Raw genomic sequence first — 24,080 nt, forward strand, 5'->3', positions numbered from 1 at the left:
CGCAAAAATTAGCCCGAAAATCAGCAAAATACATTAAAAACCTCCGAATTATCATAAAGTTCATATTAGTTTCCAGAAACCTTCAAACCACTACCGAAACCAGCCTAAAATTAAAACAAAATCATAACCAAACCTCTTAACCAAAAAAAACTGCTTTAAAATTTCGCTCGCTTAGAGAAAATTTTTTCACACATCAATTTCTCGCTCTCTCAAAAACAGCAGTATGAACAAAAACCACTCTCTTTTCGCTCCGCTCTTCACTTTTGTTCAGCGGCAAAATCACTCCAAATTTTTTCACGCGTTTCATTTACCGCTTCAAAAATCACTCCAATAAAATTGATTTAAAAAAAGACTTCTCCAATACTCCTCTTCGAGTCGTAAAAAAGACAGCGCCCCAATACAATTCAAATTCTTTGAATTGTAAAAAACCAAGAGCACCGCAATATAGCTTCGCTCAGCTTACAGCTTCGCAGCTATAATAACACTTTATTTGAGAGCAATTAAAAACTGTCGAAAGGAGAAAAATTATCCACTAAACTTTTCAGACATAGTTATCCAATTTTTATTTGCAAAAAGAAATCGACAGACATCAACCACAGCACAGTTCTATTCAGTGTCAAATGTTAACTCAAATTGTCCAAATATTCACTTTGTATTTCCAATAATTACTACAGCGACGCTTTGACATTTCCCTCTGTGCAACATCATTTCATGATCGCGACATCAATACAAATTGTTTAAAACTCGTTGTTATATTTGATTGACAAATAAGGGAAAATGAACCATTTACCGACAAAGCCAATTGCTCACTGTGCGAGTTATACGCTAGACTGAACACTTGCTTGCATTTGGTTTGCTCCATTTGGGATTGAAGTCTGGTTCTGTTGCAAACTAGGAGGGGCCGCTTGTTGAGTTGCATGGTACTGCAAAGTCGCAGTTGCAGCTTGGTCATGAATAAAACAGGGGGTTGCAGGCCCGATAATGGTCGCAGTCGTTTGGGGATGGATAAAAGCGGCAGAAGGCATAACGGTAGCAGCTGCTGGAGGGCGAGAATTGGTATCGATGCTGGACTCGACTTCAGATCGCGAAGGTTCAACAGTTACTTGAGCCGGAGAAGCCGTGACTAAAGTTGCAGGAGTAGCTACATAGGTGAGTGCCGCACCCGCGTTAAGGACAGTCGCTGCTGCACTTCCAACATAGTTAGGAGGGTTGGTGGTCATTGAGGCTGCATTGTTAGATTGCGATACCGACAAATCTGGCGCACTTGGGGGAATTGCCGCAACTAAATTTACAAGTTGAGCCGCATGACCTAAATAGAGAGTACAAAAATATGCACATAAATATTCAAGTCAGAATGTTGGAATAGTCGTGACAAAACGGAATGATAACGAAATATAGAAATGAAAGCAATTTAAAGGTTTACAAAAAACGACTGTTTATTTTAATTCTCAGTCTAACGGTCTTAAAATTTAAAAACAATACTATTTTGAGCTTCAAAATTCGAAAATCTCAATAGATAAAGTACCTCTTTTTTGACAAACTATTACCCTCTCTTTTTCGGGATTCCTACACAAATCTCCGGAAGGAAAAGACAACGCAACGCTCTATAGCTATCCACTGTTCCTTACCGGGAACTTGTATTGCTCCTGTGGCACTACTGGAAGTCCCGTTGACGGCAGCAGACACTGGACCACTAGTGCCATTAGTTGTCGCATTGGTAGATGACGCATTCTTCGATTCTTCATCACCGCCGTCTTTACTCGGTTTTCTAGCACTTCGGAGAACCTCAATTGCTTGATCAATCTCATCGTTAGAGATCAGGGGAACTGCTCCGGTTTTCTCAGCAGATATTAAGATGTGCTTTATTACCTGCAACACAGTCAGCGCAAAAATTTATACAGCTTTGTCATATTGAGCTTTGTCAATCATTATACCCAATAGTTCTAAAGTCTTTCTAATATTTACAACCAGCATGACCGAATAATACCTAGAGTTTTGGCTGGCGATAACACATTCAAACTGAAAAATTAAACCGACTAGCGGTGAGCGCAAAGTAAGCCGAAGTAAAAGTAAGCCGACATAAAAGCAAGCCGAAAGTTATGTAATTGTTATGTAATCTATCAGAAATAATACCGCGGGCCATGCCTCTCATCTGATCCGCTGTGAGATGTAATCCGGAAAGCGGTAGCCGGCTATTGGGGCGAAGCAGCGACGCCCGCCCACCGGCCCGCAAGGCGCAACTTAAAATACGGGTATCTTAAAATATTTCGGCGTTCTTGGCCGATTTTCAAATTCAGCTTGCTTGGTTATCGGCTTGCTTGACCACCACCCCGACTACCACTGGACGAATTTCTCTCGATCGCTTCAGCTAGCTTAAGCATCGGGAGGCTAGCCTCAGCGGGTAAAGATAAACATAACCGACTAAACGTCGGAAGAATTACTCTCGAACGACTAGTGGGAGCTCTAATCAATTGCAGCCTGCTTCAGTCGGGGGGGGGGGGGAGGGGGAGCCTAAATGGGACTAAGTAGTTCAATAGTGGGCTCCAAATAACCACATTAGAGGCAAACATATACAAACTATTACTATTTAAAGTAAAAAATGGCACCAGTTTCGGCGAACTTTTCATTTGACTTTTAGTATTAAATTGCCGCCAATTGAGTTCAGCTGCTTGAAATTGTGATTGAGAGAGAACTTTAGATCATGCGAAACGCAAAACGTCAAGGACGTAAAAGTCACTCGAAAAGTCAAAATTGTCAAGCACAAATTTTGCATAAAAAAGACACACACGTTTACAATAATTGCTAAGAACTTCATTCAAGAGCAATTAATAAGCTCGGGGAAGGGTTCAAATTGGGCGAAGTGGTAAAAAGGGGTGAAGGTTTCCCAAAATCACCCTCAAACCATGTCTGGCTCATCAAGCGCTCCTCAGCAGAGTGGACTCAGAGCTAACAAAATATCTGTGGTCAGTTTTTCGCAATATATAATTTTTTACCATGCGTGCAATATTGGTGGATTTGTTTCATGCTATCTGTGCAAACTTAAACACTGTGTAAAGAAACCCTTAATGTTTGCTCAATTAAAATCGAGCTTGCATCTGGGTTAGCGAATATTATATTTGTACATTTTACTCTTGACCATGAAGACTGCACTGAGCTCAGGATAAAAAGTATTAATATAACCAAATGTTCAGCTGCTTGAAATTGTGATTGAGAGAGAGAGAGAGTTTTAGATCACGCGAAACGCAAAACGTCAAGGACGTAAAAGTCACTCGAAAAGTCAAAATTGTCAAGCACAAATTTTACATAAAAAAGACACACGTTTACAATAATTGATATGAACTTCGTTCAATAGCAATTAATCAAGCGAACAATCACACCAACGGGACCCAAAAAGTTGATACGGCCTTCGTTTGAGAGCAATTAAAAGTTCTGATCATTTGATTGTTTACACTGTTTTAGAAATCTATTATAATGATTTGTTCGGTTCATCATTTCTTCATTTGCTTTTCAGCATAGTTGTATGTATCCAATAAGGACGCATTTGAGTTTACGTTTCTTTCAGACCTATTAACATAGCCGGCAGATTGCCGGAAAAGCTGCGAAAGAATAGACCTGCGTGCCATATAATAGAAATAGAAACAGATAAAGATCTAAATTGAAAAAAAAATTGACGCCGCTCAAAAAACTAGGTAAAAAACATTCAGCGATAAATTAATAAAGATTGTTAAAATTCATTCCGCAGAAGCCTCTTATTAGGGACCTTTACTGCACAAATGAGTTCCTTTGTCCTTAAACAAATTCAAATTAAACTTAAGTTTTAAAGTGCAAAAGTCATTTTATCGAGTGAGGTAAGTCACGTATGATAAAAATCTAATCACGCAAATAACCTGAAAACTTTTGCTAAAGCGAGTGAGAAATGACTTCATGCGCGCAAATGCCGTTAGTGAGAGGAAGAAGTCATTCAGAAAATTTGACTTTTTCAGCTTTGCTGTGTGAACAAATGTAAAACGAAAAAAGAGCGTCAGACGACGAAACAAAAAAACCAAGAGCACCGCAATATAGCTTCGCTCAGCTTACAGCTTCGCAGCTATAAAAACACTCACGTGCACATTTTAAAATGCAGTGCCAGAAGTTAAAATGCAGAAGTTGCTACTTAGCCAGAAGTTGAATTTCGTTGACTTTCGTCATTTTAAAACGTTCGCGTTTCGTGTTTTAAGCATGGCTAAGTCACTCTGCAGAAGTCACTTCGAAATTCTGACATAATATCTCGAACCGCTTCGCGGTTCTAGATAAACGCCAGAAGTTCTCAGTGACTTCAAGCAGAGTCACTTAACCATTACTTAATGTGTGATCAGACAAGAATCAGGAGTAATTCTCGAACATCTGTTCCATTTCGAGCGCAATTTTCAGTATTTTTAATTTTTAAATTTTACGAACCTCATTTAATTTGGCTGGTCGTTTGCACGTGGGCGGCATACAGTCGTCACCATTCGTCGACGCGAAGAACTTTTTGTCGCTCGAATATTCGTCATCGTAATCTTCCGGTGAATCCTCTCTATCGCTCCGATCTCTGTAATTTCGTCCCGGTCGACCCGACGAAGACTTTCGACTATCACGAGAAGCCGAATAATCATTGATCGCACCATTTCTACCCAATTTTTGGGCATTTGCTTTTTCAGATGAGTTGGTCAACTTTTGACTACTAGAGGAGGAAGCACCAGACGGGATACTTGCGTGAGTACTAGAGGTGCCGTTTGAGTTTGCTATGAGGGGTAGCAATGCACTAGCGGGGTAGGCAATTAGTGCAGAGGGGGATATTTGTTGGGTCCTCAGTTGGTTAGAGTACTGGGAGTAACTGTTAACGATCAGATGGATTGCATCTTGCAATGGCATGTTGCGGTGTTCTGCACCCGACAGAGAGCAAAAAGGCGCGCGAAAAAACACAAAACGCCCACAATTAGTCATAGTTATAATACCCACTATTATTACTTTTTTCTCACAAATAATTACCAATAATAAACTACCAATAATTCTTACAATACATTCAAGGTATGATTTGCATCACAATATGGCCATGTCCTGTTTGATATTTCTACTAATTCTACGAGCTCTCATTTTTTCTTGGTACTGTAAAAGGCTTCAAACATTGAGACTATTTGCGAGAAACAATCTTTATTCCAACCGCTTCGCAATTCTGTCACACGTGTCATTTATTCCCAAATACCCTTCCTTGTATCTCTCAGTACTACATAAGTATCTGATAAAAATATCATTAAAAAATTCATTCCCTCGTTGTAAATATGTTGCCATGAAGGCACCAACTGTTGTAGGTGATAATAATTTGTTTTCGCCACAAAAAAGGTTGTAATTTTAATTTCAGAAGCGATTGATCGGATTTAACTCTTTCCCATTATAGCACCTCCCCCTCCCCAAGATTGGAGGTCATACACCGCATAGTCCTCTAATCATGTTAAATATATCAGAATGGGGGGCTATAATTTCGTGGGGGCTACGATGAACAATAGCCCCCCGCGGGGGCCTACAATTTATGAAAATTCGAACGACACTAATGGTAGGAAAACTGATCAAAGTGTTATTTCTCTCAATACTAAGCATAATTCTAGAAACAGATACAGAACTCATTTGCTGATGCACCCATATTAGCCGACAGATCGAGGGGAAAAAACCGCCATTGACCCTCCATAGGGAAGGCTAAAAAGGGGTAAACATAACCGGCAGATTGCAGGAAAATAGCTGCCAATGATTCCCATAACACCGATTGGGATCGAAGGAATAGAAAAACAATGATTCTAACAAAAATTGACTCCTACAAAAACATTTTAAAGTTCAAACTATTTTGATTGGATTTCGTAGTTATGCATACTCCTGATGAGAGGATGCAGGGGCTATTATATTAATGCCAAAACAATTTACAGATGTTGACTAAAACTTATAAGAAAAAAGTTCAAGCAGCGGGCATCTAATATTGGGCTTCATGGGCTTATCCCGTTTCTATTTTTTTATTACGTTTTCCGATACTGATTCTGTCCACTTTAGATTGCTTAGAATTACTGTTTAAAAACACTGAGCAGAATGAGCGAAGAATGAAACTAGTCTAGAGGTCAAAAAATTTCATTCCAACTGTTCATCAAGCTGTGAACTGAGGTAAATCCGAAACAAATTCTTATTCGACGAAGTAAAAAACACAGTAGGACCAGACCTCAATTACAATTCAAAGAATTGAACCAACAGAAGACAACACAAGCAGCCTCTTTAACAGAGCAGCCTCCCATAATGAACAAGTCATAAACCAACACGTCCACGAAAAAAAACGGAAAATACGAAAACAGAACACTGCAGAAATCTAAAACCGAATTTATTTAATTTCACTTTAAGAAGAATTGGGTTATCGAAAATAATAACTCTTAAAACGTCAACTTTGAAAGACCTTTAGACAATGGGCGTTTAGACAGCAAACGCCAACTTTGTAAAAACAACACTGACAGACTAAGTAAAAGGACAACAAACATTTTGCAAAAACCTCTTTTTACGATATCATTGAAAATAAGTGGCATCAAAGTCATTGAATAATGCAAAATAAAATCTCAGCTCTTCAACTTCGTTGCAATTATCTATAGATAGAAAGCAATATCAAATTCTGCTAAAACAAAAAATGAAAATTCGGAGACCACGTAACAAAAGCAACAAATGCATATAACAATCCAAAATTCAGCGATTTTTGAAAATAGATGCTCCCTAAGACAATCCCTATTAGCAGTAAACTGAAACCCTTAAATTGACCTATTTTAAAGACTAAGCGACAGAACAATAACAATTACGAAAAACGGACGACATCCAGGAAATCATAAAAAATTTTTAAAACTGCCAAGCCATAGTCGTGAAAATTAGTAGCTATGTGACTAGAAGACATGTAATTAGTAAGACTAAGTGACAGCAAAGAAAATAATTCACAGAAATCGCAAAATCTAAAAAAATTTCAAACAAGTCGTGTCAAATCCGTCCAAACCACCAGGTTTTAATTGAAAAATAAGATTAACTCAGAAATGTCTAGAGATATGACTGCGAGATCTATCATGAATTAAGCGAGAAGTGCTAGAAGAAATAGACAACAAAAAAGACAAAAATTGCAAAAAAAATATTTTGACGGCAAGTCGTGTCAAAGTAAAGAAACGTCCGATATAAATGAAAACCTTTAAACGGATCAAATTGTGACTCATACCGGAGTCACTTAAAGCTGTCCATAATGAGAATGATTCATAGACCGATAAAAATTATCTTAAAAAGGAAAAAAAATGTTGAACTTTTTTTCAAAACATGCAGTGTCAAATTCCTTAAAACCGTTTCAATTCTATTCAAATCAGTAAGTTATTTCAAAAAAAAACCTCAATAGAGAGCCCTTGAGACTCCTCATTGATGGCTAAAAAACAAAACAACAAAGGACTACAAAAAAGGCAAAAATCAAAAAATCAAATATATTTTATCAAGACAAATATCGCCTACGTCTTGAAATACAACAGTTGCCTTTTGTGGGGTTTAAACAACCACAAATATGCTTATTAGAATACACTATCAGCTTTCAAAAATATTCGCACAAAAAATAAAGTGAAAACAGCGAAAGCAGATGTCAATTTGGCAAACGTGAAAAAAAAATCGCTCTCAAAAATCAAAACTCTGTTCAAACACATTTTTCTCAATTGACTTTCAAGCAGTTTGAAACAATGTCACGCCTTATAACCACTCGATTTTTGCTCCTCTTACTACTGCAGTGTGATAAAATCACTACTCCAATGAGTTCCAATTGACAAGAAAAGGTAACAAAATTGTGCAGAGATCTTAAAAAAAGACAGCACACCAAAACAATTCAAATTCTTTGAAATTTGAACAAGCCGCACTATAATAGCCGATTGAGAACCTGGGGGTGTTTATTAATAAAAACAGCCGGCAGATTCCCGGAAAATAGCCGCCGTTGACGCGCTTGATGCACATCGGGATTGAAACAGAAAAAGAAAAAACGAGAGAAATCGACAAATTTTTTCTGTTTATTCTTCATTGTCACAAAATTTTCTAATTGTGCGTGCACTTTCGGTTGGATTCCAAAACTATACTTAATTCAGCTTCTAAACTGAAAGCTAATATGCTTAATACCAATACCAGCTAGCAAAGACTAATGAACTTTGATAACCTAATTCTCAATGACTTAATGACTGGGTTTTAACGGTTTATCCCGTCTCTTTTGATTTTGATCTTTTGACTTTTACAGTATTCAACACATTGTGTAATTGAAGACGTGAAAAAAGTTCAAATCTATTCAGTTGAAACAGTGAGTAAGTCATAATTCAAATGTGAAAATCGTGACTTATGTAAAACGAAAAACATAAACCGACTAATGTCGGAAGAATTGCTCTTGAACGACATGCGGGTGGAGAAACATTTAACCTCGCCGGGGTTTGAAACGCTGGCCTGTCAGCCCTTAACCAGATGCACTTCCCACTTGACTATCAGGCTCTACTTTTGTTATGCTCCAACCGATTTTATATTAGCAACAATCTCTACTTCGGAGTGAGAGCAATGAAGTTCACTCAAAAATGAAGAACGAAAGCGTCAAAAAGTCACTTGGGAAGTCAAAGATGTTCTAGAAGAAAAACGCAAAATGGTCAAGCAAAAAATTTGCATAAAAATGACCAACACGTTTACAATAATTGCTATGAACTTCCTTCAAGAGCAATTAAACGTGATCAAAAGGTATAGCGAATTTAAAAAAGGAGAGCGCCTACATAATAGCCGTTGAGAAGCTGACGGTGGCTATTGATAACACAAATTAGCATTGGCTCTCATGAACGTCATATTGGCTCCTATGAAAACAAAATGAAACATGACTTAAAGACGGGTTATAATGAAACATAGACGGCAAAGAGTCGGAAAATGGCCGACGTTAAACCAGCTTGAAACACATTGGGATTGAAACGGTAAGAAATCAGAAGAGATAAAAATTGACAGACTTTAAGTGTCAAAGCGTGTTCTAATTTGTCGCAAAGTTTCAGTTAAATTCTAAAATTATACTAAATTCAGTTTCTTAACTGAAGTCTACTAAGCTTAATACTAATGCCAGATAGCAATCAATCAAATTAACTTTTATAACCTAATGCACTGACTCACTAAACGGGCTTTATGAGCTTAACCCTTTTTTTATTTTGTTCTTTTGACCTTGGCCGTTTTCACTAAATTGCGTAATTAAGTGACTGAAAACTTGGAATTGACAGGGATTGAAAATTCCATTCAGCTGAAACAGTGAGTAGGAAGTATTGCTACTACGCATCATTAGTAAACGCGCACCATGCAACAACCTTGCCGAAGTCAAGTGAAGAGTAAAAGGGTAAAATCAGAACCTTTATTAAAAATAGTAGCCAAGAGGTAAGAAAAATGCATAACTATATACAACAACAGAGCATATGATGCAACTTTAATCTGTCAAAAACATCTTTAAAGTAAACCGATTAGGTGAAAAAAAAAAGAAATCACCAAATAAACGCAGATTCCAAATTTTACTAAAGCATTTCAAAAGCAATTATTATCTGAGCCATCAAAAGTAATAGCTAATCAGAAGTCCAAAAGTAACCAAAATTATGGCCAACTAGAAGGCCAATGGTAAACGTTATTAGCGGGGCAAAACGACAAAACCACAAAAGACAAAACGAGCAGAACCTAATCAACCAACTTTTTTGAAAACAAATAGTCTCAAAGTCAGTAAAACCATTACTACGAACACACCAGACACAATTAGAGTCACTAATGCTTCATTAGCAAGCACTGCGAAGTGTCAATAATTGTATTAATTGATAAACCAAAAGGCCAATATTTTATGAGAACAAGTAGTGTCAAAGTTATAAAACCACTAGCCATCAACTTGAACCATTAAATATGATCATTTTTCACAATAGGCAACTAATGACACCTACTCTTAATGAGACTAATTGATAAGAAAAACATGTACAACATAAACAGTCAAAACTCTCTAATATTATTTGTTTTGAAAACAACACAGCGTTGAAGTCATTGAAAATATTAGGTAAAACCTCAAGCGAAAAAGTCGAGCCACTTAATCCTCTCCTAGGTAGAAACCGATTATATCTATCATTTACGGGACTACGCAATAAGACAGCGAAAAACAAAAAAACTGGCAAATGCTATTATTTTATTACAACAAAAAGTGTCAAAGTCAGACAAAACATTAGCCGCCAATTGAGGGACTCAAAAAACCGCAAATAGTTTTCGAAGACAAAAATTTAAAAGGGTCAGACGAAAAACCGGTCCAGCAAATCAATTGCATAAAAGAGACCACAGGGCTGTTACAATTGATACAATCTTTTTTGAGAGCAATTTATGAGGAGCCGAAAATCAGATCCTGAATTACCAAGGACTGACTTGAAAAAGAATTTTCAAGAATGTAAAATTGAGAATCACGTTCGGGATTAAAAGCTTACAAAATATACCCGGCAAAATTTATGCTCACCAGAAAAAAACCTACAAGTGGAAAAATTATTTACCGTACAACACATTTTTAAAGTGCAAACCTTTTCGACTGGATTTTGAAGTTAGACATAATCCTGTCTCTTAATGAGAGAATACAGGGGCCAGTATCAAAGCCAAAAAAGCATTTAAGATGTTAACTAAGACTTAAAGAACTTAGTTCAAGTTTTCAACAAAAAGCAACCAAATACATTAAGATAAAAATACATTTCCCACAGCAAAATAGCCATGTAAACTATGGTCGACCTTTAAAATAACCAAAAAACTGAAGATAATTGACATACACAACGAAACAAAATGCTTAATTCGTGAGCTCAAAAACAGCAAGACCTGGCCCTCCACCTTGAAATTAGATGTTCCCAGCAATTTAAGTACATTGAGCACCTTAAAAACCAATAGAGCCAGCTAAGGGCCTCTATTGCAACTTAACGCCTACGGATCTTTACCTGTTTATTCTGTTTCAAAAATGATTAAAAAAGATGGATATATAAACAACATAGCTGGCAGATGGCCAGAAAAAAGCCGCAATAGCTTCGTAGATCTGCAGTCTAAAAAACAGTAAAAAGACATACCAAAAAATAGTATTCTCATTGAAGGCTGAGATGTAATATTTTGATTAAGAAACTGTATAACTTATTGCTGCTTCTATTAGCTGCTCTTAAAAAACTTCAATTAGATTGACATACACTCGACCTTATCTATTTGAAATAAATTTAAAAAAGTCAATTTCAGAGTGAGGAGGTCATTTTTGAGAGTGAGGTAAGTCACGTGTGACTTAATTAATCACGCGAATGAACAAAAAAACTCGCTCCACTAAGAGCTAAAAATGACGTCACGCACGCGTTTCAATTGAAGTTGCATGAATAAATGAACAAAAGGCAGATTTTCAGTAGTAATTGTGAAGTCATATGGTCGTAACAAAAATCTTGACGACGAAATAAAAAAACTAAGAGAAGGCCAATAATAGCCCCAGCTATCGCTGTGCGGCTATTAATAAAGTGGGAGCTCTAATCAATTGCAGCCTTCTTCAGTCGGGGGAACCTAAATGGGACTAAAAAGTTCAATAGTGGGCTTCAATTAACCACATTATAGGTTAACATATACCACTATTAAAAATGGCACTAGTTTCGGCGCACTTTTCAGTTGACTTTTGGTAATAAATTGTCACCAATTGAGTTCAGCTGCAAAATTCAAGGGCGTAAACGTCACTCGAAAAGTCAAAACGGTCAAGCAAAAATTTTGCATAAAAAAGAAGACACACGTTTACAATAATTGCTTCTTTACGAGAGCAATTAAAAACATCCTCCGAAAATGAAGTAGCCAGAATAATGCCGCAATAGCTGCGAAATAGACATGCGTGTCGTAAAATACAGATAGAAGCAGATACAGATATAAGTTGAAAAATCTATCGATGCCACTCAAAAAACTAAGTAAACAAAATCAGCGATAAATTAATCAGGCTTTTGAAAACAATCTCCTCAGAGGCATTTTTATCAGGGACCTTTATTAAAAATATGAGTTCCTTTGACATAGCACTCACTAAAATTGAACTTAAATTTTAAAATTTGAAAGTCATTTTATTGAATGGGGTAAATCACGTTTGACCAAAATATAATCAAGTAAATGACCTAAACAATTTTGGTAGAGTGAGAAATAACTTCACGCGCGCAAATGCCGTTAGTTAGAGGAAGAAGTCATAGATTTTTTCGGCTTTGCGGTGTGAACAAATGTTAAACGAAAAAAGAGCGTCAGACGATGAAACAAACAAAAACAAAGAGCACTGCAGCGCAATATAGCTCCGCTCAAGTTACAGCCTCACAGCTAAAAAGAAGAAAATCAATACAATCCATTTTTTGGATTGTAAAAAAATAGGAGCGCTAAAATAACCGTTTGTGAAATTGAAGACCGCTATTATTTAAACTAATATATTTTCCACTCTCAGAATTACTTGCTTTTTCGCTTTATTTACTTGGACCTCTTAATTTAACCTCAAAAATGCAAAATGGAAATGTGTGTCAAAGTGCCTAAGTACAATTCAAACAATTTCGAATAAACCGATAGGACTCTATAGTTGCAAGAGAGAGCCCAGCGATATACAAAGCAAGAATGTTCTGTAAGCTCAATATGAGTATAAAACTGTTAGTTTCAAGACTGGGCTTGCTGATATTTGTTTATCGGATGTTCTAACTAAACAGTAGCAATCATGCTTATTAAGTTTTTTAGTAATCGAAATTTTCTGTAGGACGTCACTATTATGCTCTTACAAATAATAGATTATGATGTCATTTTAACCTAAGTTTCAAACACTATTAATGTCTTTCCATGAATATATCTTTATAGTTATCTGGCCAGGGTGACTTCTCTACTTAGATTTAATAACTGAGCGCCCAATTCATTTTGTTCAGTGAGACAAGTCATCTAAGCTCCATAAATTAGTAGGGTTGACCCATATAGAATGCAGTAGCGACTGATGTAAGACAAATGCAACTACCGAGTCGTGGAATCACCGAAAAATCATTGTCTAATGTCTGGGCGATCATTGCTTAATTTCTGGGCGCCCGATAAACTTGTCGTAACACAAAACGAGGAAGACGAAGAAGAGGAGTAAAAAACACGAGGAAATTCCTGAGCTAGAGATAAAAAAATTTGCATTGACCAAACAAAACTAGACCTCTTAATGACTACGAATGGGCCTCGATTATTTCGCTGCGATTAAAATCACTACCCAAATTTGACTTCAAAAAGGCTCCAAATGTCTGATGAGAGTTTTTTTAGAGACAGTGCAACAATACAATTCATTCTTTGAATTTGAGACCAATGGCAACCTCGATATCCTTTCTTAGCTATAAAAAAACTGTCAATTGTCATAAAAAGGGAAATTCAATGGTAGAGCAGTCAAATCCGACCGAAAAAAAACAAATCAGAATTGAATCAAAAGATGAAAAGAGCGTTAAAAAAATGACACGTGTGCTCCACAATTCATACCGTACAGCATCAGATTGAAATCTATTCCACTAGATTTTTTTTGGTTCTGTTCTATTTACAGCCCAAACTCAATGCGGTTACAATATCAATGCATCTTCTGTAATCGCCGTAATTACTCCCTTATTACACCTGGAGTCAATTTACGGGAGGCTCCAACGGTAGAGAAAAAAATGGTACTTTAAAGAGAAAAGACAGTCATAATATTAAAATGGTAGGATGAGAGCTGGTTATGACATTACCTTCTATCACGTGGTCGTAATGTACATTGACAGAGAGTGATCTTTGTACGCTGTTCGTGAAAGTGACTGGTCCCACAGTGAGAGCACAGCAGCCTAGTCTGGCCACGTCCTCCACCAGTCGCTTTGTCTCACAATTCGTCACATTGGAGCCAGGAAGGTGGGGGCCTACCAAAAAACGCCCTTTTGACCCTTAATAATTTCACCCCCCAATCATTTATCTCTGATTAATGCACGCTTCGATCATCTCACCTCGATATTTATTTCTAATGTAATTGATACAATACGCATCCAAAAACATAGGTATAATTATGGCTTGAGGAAAGAGTTAAGGCGTCAGAAGTACGTGGGTTAAATGATGCAAGGGATGTGCTGCAAACATAAGATGTTTAAATTGTGGTGCTTTAAACGAATCGAGGAGGGAAGAAGTCGAATCAAGAGAGACATAGCAGAAAGATTGCCAGAAAACAGCTGCGATTGTTTCAAAGACCTGTATTCTCAAAACATCAATGAAAACTGCAAAGATTAAAAAAAAACCTTTGTCTCTCATTATAGCCCGAAACTGCTTTGTTATCAAATAACATATAGCCTATCCCAGTCTATTAACCTAAATTTGCCATGATGCCCCTATAATTTTTGGATTTGAGTGAAAGTGAAATTAGAGTGAAATATGAACATAGCCGACTAACGTCGGAAGAATTGCTCTTGAACGACTACTGGGAGCTCGAATCTATCGCAGCTTGCTTCAGCCGGTGGGGGGGGGGGGGTGAGAGAAATTTGAAATTTAGAACACGGAAAACGAAAAAGTCAAGGGTGCAAAAGTCACTCGAAACGCCAAAACGGTAAAGCGAAAAATTTGCATAAAAAAGAACAACACGTTTACAATAATTGCTTCAGACTTCGTTCAAGAGTGAAACTTCCCCAATTAAGCTGAAAAACTCCAACTGGAGCAAGCAAAGGTCATTTGAAAAAAGATGAGTTATTTTGAAATCAAAATTATTCATACAATTGACCAAACATAGCCGGAAGAATTCCGGAAACGACTCGAAGAGTTGTCTTCAATGGAAACCTAATAGAACTAATAATAAAACAATAAAAGGCAATCTTCCAAATACAAATTACAATGTGCAGGGTTACTGGTGGAATGTGTGGAGTGGGGGTAAAACGGAGTGGGCGACTAGTGAGCCGAAGGAAAAGTTGCATTAAAGGACCAGAATGAGTAATAAAATTGCTACAAGCATCATTTGAGAGCAATTAGTAATATTGCTATAGCTTAATGAAAACTTTATAGCTTACTAAAAACTGTTTAGAAAAGCCGCACGTGAACAGAAAATTTTACTTTCAAGAGAATTATTCAACACCTCAAATTTCTCGCTCTCATGAACAAAAAATGCACTATCTTCTCTCTTCTTTGTTTGCTCAAATTTTTTCAGTATTCAAAGCACTAAAAATGTTAGCTTGTACGGCATTTCTTTGCTCCGAATTGATTAAAAACGACACGCCTCTAATGCTCCTCGAGTAACAAAAAACTCGAGCTCCCATAATAGTGAAAACATAGCAGGACAAAACCCGAATTACAATTCGAATAAATGAATAACAAGAAGTCTTGACTACCGACCATACTAGAAAAAGCGCAACAAATTGAGGATCTAACGGCCCTTAAACATGTTGCTCAGTGTGCCTGAAATTGTCTCCCTTAAAAAGGGTCGCAAAATTTTTTTTATATTTCCTGAGAAGAAACAGTTCTAAAGTCATAGAAGATTAGCAGCCCATTGAGGGACATATGCACCATTAGGATATATATAACCCCCATTTCAGAGCATTAGTGAAAACCTCAGATTTTCCATAGCGATAAAACATTAATACGAGCTCTTAAAATCGAGCTCAAACTACTAGTATTTCTCGCTAAAACGCTATGTGACTAAAACCAAATCTAACTTCCAATTTATTTTAAAAACCATCAAAATATGCGCATTTCGGTAGGGGAAGGCCGTTTGAGTAGATGACGCCGGCTATTAAATACAGTAATTTGAGAGTGGTGTCACTTTTATTCATCCGTTCAAAAGATAAAAATTTGTTTTGTGACTTTGTCAGAGCCTGTCAAAATTCAGAATGTAAGTTCAAACTCTTATTTGGGCTTTCTTTTCACCTAGACAACGAGGAACACAATGGCACACAAGGGAGGGGCAAAATTTTGAACTGTTTGTCGGTTTAAAAACAACAGGGCAGCTCATAATATCCAGCTGCAGAGACAAAGGGAGCCAACCGCCCTCTCTCATCCCTCTCTTTACCAAATGGTAAGTTGTTATGTTCATGGTGGGATGGTGGCTCTATTTTTTTTTACTAATTTGGTACTATGACGATGCTAAATTTTGAATGGTTGAAAAAGACATAAATTTATACAGCACACATTTACTATTTTTAAATTCACTTAGACGATTCTGCTACCTCCAGTTCAGATGCTTACTTGAATAGAAAACTTGTAGCAGTAAAAAGAGCGCTCCGAATAGCACTTAGAAAAAAACCGCAATTGAAAGCCTTTATTAGAAAGGAAATTGCAACGATAACTCAGTCTTCGATACATTCCAGCACTTGGCACTAGCACCTTCAGAGCCGCTTTAAAAGATAGAAAAAGAATAAGCAAAAGAAGAGAGTTATCATAGGTACGAACCTGCGACGCTGTTGTTGGATGAGTTAGCTGGGAATGTGATAACGTGGCAGAGGATTCCAGCAGCCGTTTTTAGAGTGCCAGTCACGTACTCTACATAGTCGCTGAAAGTAAATGAAATCTGATCAACGGAGATATAGCTCAGTGGTAGAGCGTCCGCTTTGCATGCGGAAGGTCTGGGTTTTGATCCCCCATATCTCCAAATGTCCCTAATCTCCTTGAAAAGTTATCGAAAATTCTCATCAGTTTGGGCTCTTTACCATTAGTTTAGTTAGTGCTTTACAGTTTTCTGAAGTTTAGTTAAAGTTTTACACTTTCCTGAAGTCCGATGTGACTTGAGACGCAAAAATATAGAAAATTTTAGAGTAAATTAAGACGGGGGGAGTCACCATTATGGTAAATTAACGGTGGATTTCAACCCAATAAAATAAAATCAATCGACAAAATTCTCTTTCAACAGATCTGAACAGAGATAAACACATCATATTAAGCTTCACACTCCTACTAATAACAATGATCAGTTTCCCAACATGCCAACTGCAGTCGCGAAATTAACTGATTGCAATAATAAGAGTTGTTCTCAAGTCGTCATTAACATTATCAATGCTTGCAACCGCGGCGTTTGTGAACAGTGATATCACATCAGCTTATAAACAGTTATTATTCTACCAATTGTTGTTTTCATCATAACTGTTAAAAAAAAATTGGATTAGAGCACACTACTTGGTCAGCTTTGACAGTAACAAGTTTAGAATGCGTTCACGCAAATTCACCCGGCTACTGCAGCCTGGAGAAGGATTCACTTCTATGATAAAGTGCGCATTTTGAGGTATAGCTTCTTGCCGAAACGGCTCATTAAAGGGAGAATGGCACAGGCAATATACATGGCAAAACAATCTATTGTAACGTTGAAGGGAATATTGCGTTATGTGCTCACTTCGCTATAATAGTAAAGACCCCTTCTTCAGTATAAAAAAAGAAGTATAAGAGGTTATCAGATCTTGTACCCTTAAATCGCCACTTTTGATTCAGTCAAACTTAATTAGCCCGTGTGGCGCAAAGTGCTAGCGCGTTCGGCTGTCAATCGAAAAGATCACGCAAGGCACAAGAAGTCAAGGATGTAAAAGTCACTAGAAAAAGCCGAAACTGACAAGGGAAAATTTTGCATTAAAAAAATATGACTGCAAATATTGTTGCATATTTATTCGGAGGTTAATTAACGATGCTCAAATAGATCGAAAAGCGGTCAAGCATTGAGATCAGTCATAGATCAAACCATTTTATAGCAAAAAAGCAAAAACTGAAAAATAAATGAATAAAAACAAACAAGGCCGACAGGCTGCCAAATCTAGCTGCGAAATGGATTTACATGCAGTAGAATATAGAAAAGATACAGGAATTAGTTGATCAAGTTATCAACGCCATTAAAAAACTATGGAAAATAAATTGATATACAATTTTTCTTCTAATTCGTAATGCGAAGCGCCTTGCATTAGGGACGTTCATTGTACATACGATCTTCTTTGATCTAAACAAACTTCGGATCTTTTCCGTTTGTACCCCCAGCTTAGTGGTTGCATTTTATTTGCAACTCCCCCCCCCCACACACACACACAAACACACACACACACACACACACACACACACACACACACACACACACACACACACACACACATAAACACACACACACACACACACACACTCAAGCAATACTAAAAACACTGATTGTGTAATGGTAACTAGTCTATAACTGGGAGTTGCGTAACGTACATGTAGCACAAACAGGAAAAATCTCTCAATTCAATTGAGGTTTTAAAGCGCACAAGTCAATTTTGAAGTAGGGTAGGTCGCGCATGATTAAAATCTGATTAAGCAGTTGACATAGCACCTCGTGTCCGTAAGAGTGAGAAACGACCTCACATGCGCACAAGCTGTTTAGCATATTAAAAAAATCGAGAAAAATAAGAAGATGATCTTGGAGAATTGAAGATCTTTCAGCATCTCAACTGCGAAGCTCCAATAGACGCCTCGATTTCTCGACTTGAGAAACCTCAAGGTGACAAAACTCGCGGAATTGTCAAAATACCCAATAAGCATTATCGAAAACTTATCATAATGTCTGTCGGTTGGCAAACTCAAATGCTACGAGAAATCAGTCTACATAAGTCATTAACTGAGCCCGGAAGATCAAGCCAAGGAGAATCCACAACTATTTCAGCGCAAAAACTTGATCGACACAGGCATCGATAGAAAGACTGAAAAAGATCGCGAAAGCAAACGGCAGATGATAATCTTAGAAACCAAGTTAAATCTTTTCAAAACAGAAAGCTTAAATTTAAGAATCAGAAACCACCTATAATTACACTTCTAATCACTGCAATTAAGACAAAAAGCAACACACACTTGTTCCTTGTTGTACATATGCTAGACAACATGATTTCATACTAATTCAAAAATTAAATTGAGCAGCAGAAGAATATTCAAAGGCAAAAAATCTTTTAATATAAAACCAAGGCCTAAAGAAAGTTGCAGTAAATTGTCTTAAGTAGAAATTGCGGAAAAGGCTTGCTATCAAACTCTCAAAACTGCCTTATAGTGAATTAAATCAAATGCAAACCAAAATGACGAAAATCTAAGAAAAAGCTGAAATCATTCATTTTTAACAACTAAAAAAATCAATATACCGAAAATAAATGTAGGCTCCAGGACAAAGATAGAAAAATACTAACTAGAATGTGAGGAATATGGGCACAATGTAAGGAACACCGTAACAAAAACACATACTTGATTTTTGAAAGTTAAAAATCAATAAAAAATTCAAGAAAAACGAATATATTTCATTGTTCAGCATTCAAGCCATATAAAAGATAATTAATCATCCGATACAAAAATCTATTCTCCTGAAGAGAACAACAAATAGGAAAAAGCAGAATTCATAAATACGAAAAATTGAAACATTTTGGAAAAAAATGGTCAAAAAACTTTTTAGACATCATTTATGAAAAAGTTTTAACTGTTTTTCAAAAACCTAACGCCAAAATGATTGAATTTTTATTGAAACAAAATAAAAAAACCCTCATGTTGCACAAAAGACTATTTCTAGCAAATACAACCAAAATACAAACAAAAAACTGACAAAAGTCGGAAAAAAAACTACTACAATCGGATTAGCATATGTAAATTTTATAAAACAAAATTACATGGAGGTAGAAAATAATAACTTAGAAACTAAATTAAATTTTTCAAAAAATAATGCTCAAATTTAAGAATCAGAAAACTACTACAGGTAGATTTCTCATCACTGCAATTAAAACAAAAACAACATATACTTTTTTCTTCTTGTATATATGCTAGACAACATCATTTCAAACTAATTTAAAAATTAAAATAATCATAGAAAAGCAACCGAGTGATATTTAAAGGCAAAAAAATGTTTAAGAACAATACCAAGGTCGGAAAAAAATACAATAAAAAGTAATAAGTAGCAATTCTGGAAAAGGCCTTCTAGTAAACTAGTACTGCCTTATGTTGAATGAAATCAATTGCAACCCAAAGAAATGACGAAAATCTAAGAAAAAGCCGAAATCATTCAATTTTTTAATAACTCAAAAAATCAATAAAACCAGTATAAATGTAGGTGCCAGGACAGAGCTAGAATGATAGAAGCTGGAATGTGAACAATATGGAGAAAATGTAAGGAACACCGTAACAAAGACTAATTCTTGATTTTTGAAAGTTCAAATCAAAGTTTAAAAGTTTTGAAAGTTTAAAAATCAAATTTAAAAAAACAAGAAAAACTAACACCATTTCATTTTTCAGCATTCGAGACATAGAAAATACAACGATACATCCGAGACAAAAATCTATCCTCCTGAACAGATCAAAAAAAAACGAAAAAGCAGAAATCAAACATGCGAAACATTGAAACATTTTGCAAAAAAAGGTCAAAAAATTTTTAGGACTGCATTTATAAAAAAAATTTAACTAATTTTTAAAAATTTAACGCTAAAAAATTATTGACGTTTTTATTGATACGAAATTAAAGACCCTCATGTTGCACAAAAAGAATATTTCTAGTAATTAAAACCAAAATACAGACAAAAAACTGAGAAAAATAGGAAAAAAACTACCAAAATCGGATTAGCATATGTAAATTTTATAAAACAAAATTACATCGAGGTAAAAAGAGGCATCGAGTATATGAATTGTCAACGGGAAGTTGTCATATTGACTGATTTTTGACAAAAAGACGGCTAAAAGGTCCAAAAAAGAAGAAAATAATAGGAAAAAGGCCAAAAATTAATTAAGAAATCAAGAAATTTATGCCAATTTTGAACTTGAAACGCGTTTTCAGGCTCTGCAAAACAATGTGCTATTAATTTCCAAGGTTTACATTTCAATATAGCATCGAATAAAAATCATTTCTACAAAAAACCAAATTACAAGCAAAAAAAATGGGCCACTTAGACGAAAAAACGGCTAAAAACGGTTATCCATATGTGCCATTCAGTCAAAAACTACTTTTCAAAGTCAAGAAGTCATTCACTAAACGCAGCGCATGATCAAAAAACTTCTCTCGCTCAGAAAAAATTAGTTCACACGGCAATTTTTCTCACTTTCGCTTTTAGGTCAGAACAGCGTCTGAACGAATATTACTTCCTTTAAAAAAAGCCTTAAGAAAACCAATACTCCTCTTCGAGTCGTAAAAAAGAACGGGAGAAAACCAATACTCCTCTTCGAGTCGTAAAAAAACCAAGAGCACCGCAATATAGCTTCGCTCAGCTTACAGCTTCGCAGCTATAATAAGTTCCGGGATAATTATTTATCGAGCGTCGAAAACGTTTTAGAATATCAGGAAGCGTGATAGCAACTAACCTCAAAGACTTATCAGTAGATATAACCAAACAATCGAATGGTCTCTCTCGGGAAATCTCAGCCTGGTACCTGACCAGGGAAGACTCTCTGGGAAGCGATAGTCCACCTGCTGCACCCCCTGCACCGGGAACAATCCATCCTCCAGAAGCTGCTCTTGTGTTCTCACTTTGGTCGTGGTAGGAGGAAGAGTTGTGTTGCTTTGAAGAGTGATGGGAATCATAGGATCTACCAATTCCACTGCTACTGTTTTCATGTTGGAATCGGGAGGGAGCAGGAGGGGATTCTGGTCTAAGAATGCACAAACATTAATTAATCAGCAGTGTTTCAACTTTTTGGGGCATGGAAAGAAAAGAACTGAGTTGCAAAAAAACAGTTTAATCATAGCGAATCAAATGAATAGGCAAATATAAAGCTTGAAAAATCTTTCCCGCGCTTGGTTTTACAGAGTGAAATCAACTTGCATGTCATGGACTTTAGCAAATCAGAACATTTCCATTTCCTTAATATTATGTATGTAGAAAATATAGGAGAAAATAGACGGAGAATAGAAAAATGGGAGAAAATGTAGGCGAGAATGATGGCTTGTTCTTCTACCTCTGGTGTTGTGTGAATCTGGATAGAGCACTGGTCTGAGTCCTGTGTTTGGGTGCAGTGTGGGCAACATTGTTCACGGCACTGCCTCTCCCCTCACTCGCCACTTTGCAGTCTACACCAATACTGAGTGATATTTAATCGCCCTAGCTTATACTTATATCTAGGTATACAGATCATGGTGGACCTGTCCTAATCAATACAAAAGTCGGCGATTCCATTAAAAATTAAAATTTCGGCTATAGATAATATACCATCCGAATGAAAGTGAGGTTAATCTATGCAATTCGGACAAACGTCGTGTGTGTGCACTTCTTTTCTTTAAACTTTCAAAGAGTGCGCTGATTTGAAATAAAAAGAACACGTTAATTCTCCAGATAAATGAGAAATTACATTTAAATGGGGACGTGTTGTACTCACCTACATAACTGCCACAGATGTCCTGTCCGTGCTCCCCATTGACTGCCTCTCTAGCATCTGCCTCACACGTGTATTGCACAAACGCAAAACCCTTGTGCACCGACACACCTGCAACAGTTGACGCAAATTCAACAAAAATTGTTTTGAAAACACCGATTAGTGTTTCTCTTACTGTCCAATACTTGGAACATAAGCCTGCAATCCATGCTCCCGGTTCAATAGAAACCGGGAATAAAATATGCCTGTTTTGTTACATGACAATGTACCCAAAGTCATCACACCCAATTAACTTCATTTCATCATTTCAATAATCCGTTTAAATTAGCACTCGGTGTTCTAAGCATGTTTTATCATAACTACGCGGATAATTTAATCACATTCGGTTGTGATCATTTCACAACACGTCCCACTGGGCTCTGAGGCATGTGCAAATGCTATAGCTAAATAATATGCGAAATAATTGTTCTGGTAGTTTCAACATTAGGATAAAATATTGGTTTTGGTTATTGGTGAATGTATGTTTTGGTTATTTTGTCGCATTGGGCATTATGGCATTGGGTATTTTGTACTGACACCGCTTGTTGGTTTATCGATAATGAATACAGCCAAATGTCCATGAGTCGCTTTATTTACCTGTTATCTCTCCGTACTTCTTGAAAACAGTGAACAGAAGGGACTTTTCCACTTTGTCAGTAGGCAGATTCCCAATGAATACTCTGGCATTGGCCTTGTAGGGGTCATTGGTGTTACTGGACAGTGGTCCTAAGTTGGCCATTTGCCACGGTTCAGATGAGAACAATAAGAAAAGATTTCGAGGTATTTAGAGACAGCTAGTGCAACTCCATTCACTTCTGAAATGAAAATTGTAAACAATGAAATGAAACATAACCGATTAACGTCTGAACAGATAAAAACAGCCCCCTCGCCATTATTTTGTGTTCTAAGTAGCTTCTGTGATTTGTACACTTATTTGCTATAGAGTTACATTTAAGTGAGTCGGTAAAGACAACAAATAACTTATTCCGACGGAAAAGCATAGTTGATTGTGCAATGTTTTTTTTTCAAAAATTGTTTTCAAAAGTAATTTCTTCACCAGGTTGTATAAAACTTGCAATAAACAGAAAGACTAAGTAAATATTTGCATTCTCTGAAGTAATTAAGGGTAATTTCTGAAAGAGCGCTTACGTCAATATCTGACAGAGGACGTCTTTAGGAAGTAAAAGCTCTCAGGACAACGACCAATTTAAAATTACGACACCGTTAAATAGGGTAGAGCATTCCAAACGCCAAGTTTGGTGCCATGTTTCCATGATGCCATGTTTCCGAGCAACACGAGCAGATTTTTACAAACGTCAAGGAAATTAATCCTTCATAACGGAGCGAAGTTCATCTGCGAATTCGGCGAGTCAAGTTCTCAACCAAAATTTGATTCAAGGATTGTTGTGATAAACTTATTTAATAGTTTAGAGATCAACCAGCATTGCATGTATATTTATTTTATCAATGAAATCGGTTTATTCTAATGTGTTTAGGTATGCTTGGTTGGGGAACTAATGGTTGAAATCAGTTTAGTCGATTCTCAGAACGTTTTATAACGATCAGGCTTGTACCCACAAATCAACATGGTACCCACGCAGGAGTCTCTGTCTGTTGTTTGTTCCCAGAAACCCTCACAATCGGGTCTTCAAAATTCCGTCCTGATCAACCCACACAATCGGTTGAACAGAAAAAAAATGATCATGGTCCCCATTCAT

General features: G+C 36.6%; 1 protein-coding gene and 1 non-coding gene across 2 annotated transcripts; one reads left to right on the plus strand and one right to left on the minus strand.

The window, feature by feature from the left end:
- Window positions 1–512: 512 nt before the first annotated feature.
- On the minus strand, window positions 513–23,173 carry LOC142349326 (uncharacterized). The gene is made up of 9 exons (XM_075400800.1): window positions 22,960–23,173; window positions 22,327–22,434; window positions 21,910–22,021; window positions 21,316–21,603; window positions 16,441–16,541; window positions 13,773–13,937; window positions 4,438–4,904; window positions 1,629–1,869; window positions 513–1,309 (listed from the first exon to the last, which is right to left on the minus strand). The coding sequence occupies exons 1-9, from the start codon at window positions 23,099–23,101 to the stop codon at window positions 819–821; spliced, it is 2,115 nt and encodes a 704-aa protein (XP_075256915.1). The 5' UTR covers window positions 23,102–23,173; the 3' UTR covers window positions 513–818.
- On the plus strand, window positions 16,568–16,639 carry Trnaa-ugc (transfer RNA alanine (anticodon UGC)). The gene has a single exon. It is a non-coding gene; the product is annotated as a tRNA-Ala (tRNA).
- Window positions 23,174–24,080: the final 907 nt, after the last annotated feature.

This window comes from Convolutriloba macropyga, chromosome 11, assembly GCF_964194025.1.
Source record: "Convolutriloba macropyga chromosome 11, txConMacr16.3, whole genome shotgun sequence".
Taxonomy (NCBI): domain Eukaryota; kingdom Metazoa; phylum Xenacoelomorpha; order Acoela; family Convolutidae; genus Convolutriloba; species Convolutriloba macropyga.

Bases quoted from the DNA above. Each gene is read 5' to 3' on its own strand.
- LOC142349326 (XM_075400800.1), bottom strand. From the start codon at position 23,101: ATGGCCAACTTAGGACCACTGTCCAGTAACACCAATGACCCCTACAAG. The intron at 21,604-21,909 runs GTAGAAGAACAA...GTGCATTCTTAG, and splicing joins AGATTCACACAACACCAGAG to ACCAGAATCCCCTCCTGCTC. The intron at 1,870-4,437 runs GTTCGTAAAATT...ACTGTGTTGCAG, and splicing joins GACCAGCCAAATTAAATGAG to GTAATAAAGCACATCTTAAT.